Source organism: Telopea speciosissima, chromosome 11 (assembly GCF_018873765.1).
Source record: "Telopea speciosissima isolate NSW1024214 ecotype Mountain lineage chromosome 11, Tspe_v1, whole genome shotgun sequence".
Taxonomy (NCBI): domain Eukaryota; kingdom Viridiplantae; phylum Streptophyta; class Magnoliopsida; order Proteales; family Proteaceae; genus Telopea; species Telopea speciosissima.
Genome location: NC_057926.1, coordinates 31,022,642 through 31,031,132, shown reverse-complemented (window position 1 = coordinate 31,031,132; position 8,491 = coordinate 31,022,642). Strand labels below are relative to the sequence as shown.

At 38.4% G+C, this 8,491-nt stretch overlaps 1 protein-coding gene across 1 annotated transcript; it reads left to right on the top strand.

The window, feature by feature from the left end:
• The first annotated feature begins 43 nt into the window (after positions 1-43).
• Positions 44-658, top strand: LOC122644947 (protein FAR1-RELATED SEQUENCE 1-like). Its single transcript, XM_043838307.1, has one exon. The coding sequence runs from the start codon at positions 44-46 to the stop codon at positions 656-658; it is 615 nt and encodes a 204-aa protein (XP_043694242.1).
• The last annotated feature ends 7,833 nt before the right edge of the window (positions 659-8,491 follow it).

The following is an 8,491-nucleotide window of genomic DNA, read 5'->3' as shown; positions in this document are numbered from 1 at the left end:
GTCTGAGGCAAGAAATAAGCTCCCAAGGAACTTGTTTTCCAACATGCCCCTAATGAAACATGCAGGAGAAGTTTACACTCCTTTAATCTTTGGCTTAGTTCAGGATGAGTACACATGCATTGGTTCTTGCTACATAAAAGGGAAGGATGACAGTAATAGCTTGCATAAGTATGATGTTGGTATTCATGGTTCAGATGTGGAATTTAAGGTTGTGTGTAATCCATCCGAGTTTATTGTTGAATGCAGCTGTAGAAAATCTGAGACATTTGGTATCCTATATCGTCATGCTTTGAAAATTTTTGAAAGGTTAGATATCACGTTAATTCCTGAAGCTTATGTTTTAAGTAAATGGACACGTGTAGCAAGAAGCATGACAGTGGAAGATATCAAGGGAATACAAATTGAGGAAGATGTTAATTTGGACTTTACAAAGCGTTATAGAATTCTTTGTCCTAAACTAGTAAAGATTGCATCACAAGCATCTAATTCAGCAGAGGGATATGCATTGGTGAGCAGTGTTGCCAATGATTTGTGTAAACAGTTAGATAATCTTCAAATTGGGAATCCAATTCCAACTCGAGATGAGTCAACTGAGGAGCATAATGTGAATATTGCGAAAGGGCTTAAAAAGAAAGAGAAGAAGAAGAAAGAGGGCTAAAAAACAATTGAACGATGGAAACCTTGGATGGAAACACAAGGACATCCGCCAAAACCAGCCCCCAAGAAAAAATCAAGGAAAGCAGTGCGAAGCCACGGAAGTTCTACCATGATAAACCCCATTACACCATGCAATATAGTGCATTTGAATCAACTGGATGGATCTAAAGAAAATGAACCCAACAGTAGTTACATGGATCTGCTTATGGTAATTTTCTACTAATTTTGGTAATTGCTTTTTGAACTTTTAAATTCTTTGCTTCACTTTTGTGATTCTTTGTTTGTTATATTATAGTCACAGGAGTCATTCGAGCATTCTATACCTCCTATATATTCCTCCCAAGCCACCACATCTCAGGTATTGCTTTAGTAACTTAAATTTAGGGTATGATTGATGAAAATATTTTATTTATGTTTAGTTGCTTCATGTGCAGGTGAATGTTGATCAATTTGCCTCCCGGTCTTCCTTACCTTCTGTACCTGCTGCTTCAACGGAGGACTTAGAGTCGTGTTAGGTAATTTACAATTATATTGTAATCGAAGATTGGGTACTCTCTCTCTCTCTCTCTCATATATGCCTAATGTCTCTTTTTCTGGCTCATTACGTTTAAAAGAGAGAAAGAAAAAAAAAAGAATCAATCTCATCATCTCTGGTTCTTCCATTTTACTGGTAAGGAGAAAAAAAAATCCAATGTTATAAATTCAGTATCGTCATCTTTGTCTCTCATCTCTTATGGGTTTTTATCAGTTTATCATTAAATGAGTTTTCTGATATATTTCTGGTTGTTGCAGGTGATTATGAGTATATAGATATTATGATACAAGATGATAAAGCGGGTTTTGGAAGATTGATAGTTGACAAGATGACAAAGGGGGTTCAGGAAGATTGATAGTTGACATAGACATAGAGATGAAGAAAGCAGTGGTGTTGTACAAAGTTCTTCCCAGTTTAGCAAATGGGCACCTCCAGCTCCAATAGTGAAGTCTAGTAGAAGAGAATTGGACTTTTTGTTTTTGTTGATTACAATTTTAGTGGAGGTCTATTTTTGATGTGATCAATTAGGCATTTGCCTTCATATTAACAATTAAAATAGAGTTACATTTTAGCTTCAAATGTTATCTTCATTAATACCATTTTCTGTTTTTGTTCCCCTCCCCTTCTCCTATTTTTTTGTTATGATTCAACTAAAGAAAGCCTAATATTCTTTTCTCATTTTCCTTGGTATATCTTAGGGTTATTAATAATTTGTTATGTCAGGTGCTGATTCATGCATCATCATATCATTTGATAATTAGGCAAGGACTGCATTCTCAGTCCAAATAAGTAGGCTCAGCTTGGATGATGGGGCAAGGATTGATTAGAAGAAGTTCTTTGGATGATGGGCCAAGGATTGATTAAAAAAACTACTGTTCAGCCCTTCGTGTCTTGTTTTGGAGCTGCTAAAATATGGAATGGTGCCTTCTTTTTCACCTGCATGTGTACTGATGTTACCATAAAAGCCCCATTAGAACAGTGTTGGATGCATACCATTTCAGCATAGAAGGAACTCTTATGAATCCTCAGATCATTCAGAGACTAGAGGAGCTGAAGAAGACATTTACTTATTATGTTATTAAATTAGTGAAAACTTGTGATCAACATGATTTTCTCAATCTTAATGTGAGGATCTTCTTAGATTTTGTGTTATATGTTTGTCAGGCCAGTCTTCAAGTCACGGCTGAGCATTGGTTTTAAATTATATCATTGTATTTTGCAAATTTAAGAAGTATGTTCTATAACCATCAGTAGACAATAGGTCATGGACTTGTGTACCATCGATCAATTGAGTTGATTTATTTGTGAAGTCCCTTGGCTGGTGAGTACACATTGTATATTGGAATTTGTCACATGTACTGTAAATTTCAAAATCTATTGCAATGGTTCATCATGGCAGCTCCATTTTTGAGAAATTTATGTACTTAGGTTGAATGCCTGAATCTCTGCCCCTGAACCCAAGATGTTGATTGTCCAATCAATATTTGCCTCCAAATCAAGGATTAAATCACAGATCCAAGGATATAGATTGGCCGATATGCTTGATCCAAAGTGTTGCATATCAATCAGTTTCTTTTAAAAAAACCCAGGAGGAAAGAAAAAGGAACAAGAATAAATTGGATGGAGTCATTTCCTTGTGCTGTATCCAAACCATGAGAAGAACAAAAAAAGCCTCAAAAGAAGAATCCAATCTTACTCCTCCCACAAATGCCATCCAAAGCAAAAGAGAATTTGAACAGCCCCAACCAGCTTTCCACTTGAATAAGCACAATGCGGAAGAAGGGCTTCAATATCTCCATCCAGTCTAAGAATTGTTTCACTTTTGCTTGGGAAGGTCCTTCTACATCTCGATATACAAACCCCATAAGGTAAAAGGCATGATAAAATCACTGATGGTCTAAAGAATCAGCATTAATTTACACAAATAGAGCATGATAAAGCTTTTCTTCTTTTATGTCTTTTTCTTCTCCTTTGGCTGCACCATAATACTTTAAAAAAAAAAAAAAAAAAACAGCAACTCCAAGGCCATCACCCACACCTAAAACAAATAACTCTGAAAGGAAGACAGCAATTCCAAGGTCAGAATTTGAAAGAAAACTCATTAAATTAGTCAACATGAGAGTCATGATGGACTCGAACCATCATCTCCTGGTAAAAAACCAGTTTCTCTTCCTTTTTGAGCTAAAGACTCACCCTCATCAATTAAAACCATGTTAGTTTATACAAGAAAAGCTTAAGTGATAGGTAGTTATTTTTTAAGAACTAAAAAAAATTGTGTCAACTGATGATGCAAAAGCTATTAGGGTAAAATATCAGCTCTGTGCTTTCCCTTTCAAAGATATTCATGAAATATCAATTTGAGAAACCAAATTCAGAAGGGGGGGGGGGGGATTCAAACAGTTCACCATTCTTGAACAGCTAACAAATAAGAATGCAACAAATTTTAACAAATGAAAAAGGGGGTTTTAGGGATTCAAAACTTCTTCACCATTCCATAACCCACCTGAAGAGAGCTTAGGCAAGGACTTAACAGCCAATTTTGAAGAATAGTCCTCTTTTATTTTAAGATTTTATGAAAAATCTAGCAAACATTCAATATAACAACAGTTTTTGTCTTGATTGGAAGTCAAAACAGAGAAGTCGATGTTGGAACAGAGGAGGATGAGGAGAACAGAAGTGGGAAAATGCATGGGAACTTCATAACATTGACCATGTTCCCAGTGGCATCTCCTCTGAGTTAGAAGCTTTTACAATTATTATTTGAAGAGCTATGTCTCTCTTTTATAAAAATAGAAGCATGGAAGAATGTCCCTGTTTCAACTTTCAACTTCTTCTAAGTAACCTGCTTAATTTTATGGGTTCCATTAATGAATCTCTATTCATAATCCTGCCAGGAAAAAAGAAGAAAATAATAAGGCAATAATTACAAAAGAATCAGCTTCTTAAATAACCTCTTAATTTCACCTTTTCTGATTACTGTGATAACACCAGGAAAAAAAAAAGAATACAATTCTCAGAGATAAACAGATATATCACAGAATAAATTAATAATCTCAGTGATAAAACAGATATTTCACATAATAGATGACTAACATCGTTTTCCCCCCTTGATTAACACATGTTCATTAATATATCAAATTGTTATAACTGCATGCAGCTTCTTAAGGCCTAAGCATAAAGGGTTCATGATCACTTTTGTTAATTCAGAATGACAAGGTCTTTTGTTGATTCTGTGGGATCTATGATAGAAGATTCCTCAGTTGACAGTTGCCTATCAGGGTCTTGCCGAACAAGTTTCACGGCCATGTCCTCCACTGCCACCTTGACTACATCAGTTCTAACACCTATATCTGTAGCATACCTGTTTGCACAATACATCCCAGCTGCTGCAGTTGCAACCCCAACAAGTCCAGGCATTAACAATTTCAGAGGAGATGAAAGAAGTGCCGCCAAAGGGGCGCCAATGAAAGAAGAAGCTTGACCACTTCTACCCACAGCTGACTCACTATCATGTACCAGAAGTCCAGTCTTGCAGTACAGTGCAAAATCCTCACATCATAGTTCCCAAACCCATTTTGAAGCAGATACATTGCCCTGTGGATTACTGTTTCTGGGGGATCAGATGTCGCTGTGGTACATGTCCCACCCCAGACCTTGGCAACGAAAGCGGAAGGCGTAACTCCATAATAAACCAATATTTCCTTGCTTCAAGCATCAAATGTGTGCACTAAGCAGATGTTAAACAGTACAATGGTTGTAGGAAATCTCTCAGTTCAATCAAAACAAGGAATCTCCATGATAAGAACCCACACTAGGGATATTATTCCCCTCTCATAAATCAAGGAAGTGAAAACCATAGACAGCTTGTCAGATTCACTCAAATTTATCATAATCCTGGTTGGTTCAGGGGGAAATCTAGAATAATGTTTCAGAAACATATCCAACTCCAGGTTAGGAGATACATTTGACATTTACTTTGGAGGAAAAATTAATTCTGACAAGAATAAATTCCTAACAGTTGGACTTAGCAATGGATGTAACGTAAGAAGCCTCACCAAGGAATCCCATAACCAAATTCTTCTGGAAAAAACCTGAATCCCTATCAATGCTGCTTTGACCAAAAAGAAAATAATTATGCCCAGAAATAACACTAAACAAGAAATCCTTTCTTCATCACTGCAAAAGTCATAGCAATACTCTTCCCCTCCCCCCACCCCTACTGGTGGGTAGACTCATAAGGGCTCAATAAACCGTACAGAAAAAAAAAATGCACAAGGTAATTCAAGAGTGAAACTCACTACTTTTGGGAGAAAATAACTCAATTACCGATTCGCATTAAGAAAGAAACTCCAGCAAGTAAACTAAACAGAATAAAAATTTGAGAAAACAAATTGTCCCTTGGAACTTTCATATAATTGATAATAGTTCTTAGAAAGAAATACCTGGAGTGATTGAAGTTGCAGGAAGATGACCGATCATCTCAGAGTTTGGCAGGGAGGGAGTTAGGGATTCCAAACCCAAGAAGTTCGATTGCAGCTCTGATTTGGCCGTCATTCACGGAGAGGATTTTCGTTGAATGGAGGGACTCTCGTCGTCGTTCACCGAGAGGAGAGAATGGAGGGACTCTCGTCGTTGTCGTCGGTCACGGAGAGGAGAGAATGACTCTCGTCGTTGTTCACCGAGAGGAGAGAATGGAGGGACTCTCGTCGTTGTCGTCGTTCACGGAGAGGAGAGAATGACTCTCGTCGTCGTTCACCGAGAGGAGAGAATGGAGGGACTGTCGTCGTCGTCGTCGTTCACGGAGAGGAGAGAATGGAGGGAAAATCTGGGATTTATGGTTTTGAGGTTAAAATTTGGTTTTTCAATAGTGACCGTTGGATTAATATAAGCCATGTGTCGAGCTACAAGCGAGTACTTGAGGAGAAATGGGGGATAAGTACTGGGGCGATAAAAATCCGCATATTCACCACTTGTCCCATGCATTTAGTACTATTTTCTCCACCTATCAATGGACTCCAGTAACTCCCACTACCCTATCAATAAAGTTTACAAGCCATAACAATTATCTATTAATGGTAAGGAGAAAAGCTTTGTAGGGGAGTGTATCGCCGTTTATGCTCAGACATAGTGGGGGTGAAATAACTGCCCTGTCCCTTTTGAAAGATGGAATTCCACGCCTATGATGCTTCCATGCACCCTCTCATTGGCCCCCATGTGTGTAGGGCCCACGCTCAGCCTATTGGTTATTAGCATGTAACAACACTGGGCTGTTCGTTGGTGGTTGGGCGGTTGAGCCCATCTCCAGTTCTCTTTTTCAGTTATATGACTTTACATAGGTTGTAAGTTTGTAACGCTCTATAACCTCCGCCTTCTTGTCTCATTCTTGTTTTGACCCTAAAATACATGTGAAAACTCTTGTCTTCTTGTCTCTTTCTTGTTTTGACCCTCAAGTACACGTGAACTCATCTCCATTTCTTTTCTTTGTGAACACATGTCACATAGAATCCCACTGGATCGGAGCAGTTCAGAGCTGAACCAAAACAAGGCCTAATGTAAAAAACTACTTTATCAGTTGGTCGGTGGCTTGTCAGAATGCATGCCATAGAGGGGCTAGGGACTGATTATCCGGTTTCACAATTTTGTCATGAGGCACCTTTCTCCCCCTTTCCCTTGTAGTCATGGTTTTAGTGCACGATATTGGATTGGACCCTAGAGGTGATCCCCACATTCTAAGGATGGTGGGAGGTCGACTCTGGTGGTTAAAGTCCCATTGAAAAGATAGACAGGATAGGAAATTAAAAAGGTCAATACCCAACGTTATTATAGAGGTCTAGCACCAACTCTCCATAAGTATATGACAAACAAACATTACCTAAAAAAAGGAAAGGCGAGAATTTTTGTACATGGCCATGCATGGATGCCCGGTCATACTTTCAACCATTGGATGGACATGATCACGTACAGTACATGATACCTCATCCTCATCCAATGGTTGTAAGTACTATCGTGCACCATGCACGGCCATGCATGAAACCTTTACCAAAAGCGAAGTGAAAGTTTTCTTGTACACCCACCGATGGAAGGTCATAATTACTTTGACCTTTACTATTTAAAAGTCTGAAATGCCCTTGCAAATCCCATGGATTTATTCAAGTAAGGGTGTTTAATGGTCCAATTTGGTTCGTTTCAACATGATTGGGAGTAGAAACCAAAATCAAACCGTTTAACTAAACGGTTTCAAAAACAAAACCTGAACCATTTACTATATGGTTTTATTAGGTTTTTGTAATTTATTTTAATTAAAGCAATTTCTTTCACTTTGAATATTTTTTATTAAATAAAAGTAAACTTAACATTGAATCAAATTGTTTATTGTTACATGTTTTCTTTTAATAGTTGCAAGGTTATAGTTGGATATCAGTTACTTTCAAAATCGATAGATATTGTTATGATATCGGCATGGATCAACCATATCGTTTCACTGATATCTAGATATCGGTATCGATCACCTTCAAAATTATGGAGTATAGATCATATCAAGCGTTCCAATACCAATACCTCAGACTATGCTTGTAGTGGTTAAAAAATTTCTTGTGACTATAGTTAGAGTGAGTGAAGATCCTCTCCAATGACATTTAACCACCAGAGTCGATCTCCAACCATCCATGGCATGTGGGGACTACCTCTGGACCCCAGAGATGGTCCCACATCCCATGGATGGTGGGAGATCGACTCTGGTGGTCAAATGTCATTGGAGAGGATCTTAATTCGTAGTTAAAGTCCCATTGGAAAGATAGACCGGATAGGAAAATAAAAAAGGTCAATGCCTAACATTATTGTAGAGGTTTAGTACCAAGTCTCCATAGGTATAGGATAAACAAACATTACCTAAAAAAAGCAAAGGCCAAAGTTTTCGTACATGGCCGTGCATGGTTGCACGGTCATACTTACAACCATTGGATGGGCATGATCATTATTCTTTCTTGTTTCTTTCTATTTGGAATATGTTCTTGGTACTTACCTGACTTTCACATGTATAGGAGGGAACAATGCGGACTTGATAGGGACTATTCAGGGCCTTCGCACGCAGCTGGCTGAGGCAGAGGGAGGCCTTTGCATTCTTCAGAGAGTAGGTGGAGGACATGAAGAGGCGAATGGCTATGGTGTATCATAACCAAGGGAGTCCAGTGCCACAAGGGAGTGTCTGGACTCCCTCGGTGGCATGCAAGAAGAGGATACTGGTCGGGGTTTTGTTGCTGGCGGGAGTAGGACCTAGGTGTCCTGAGATGTTATTAAACT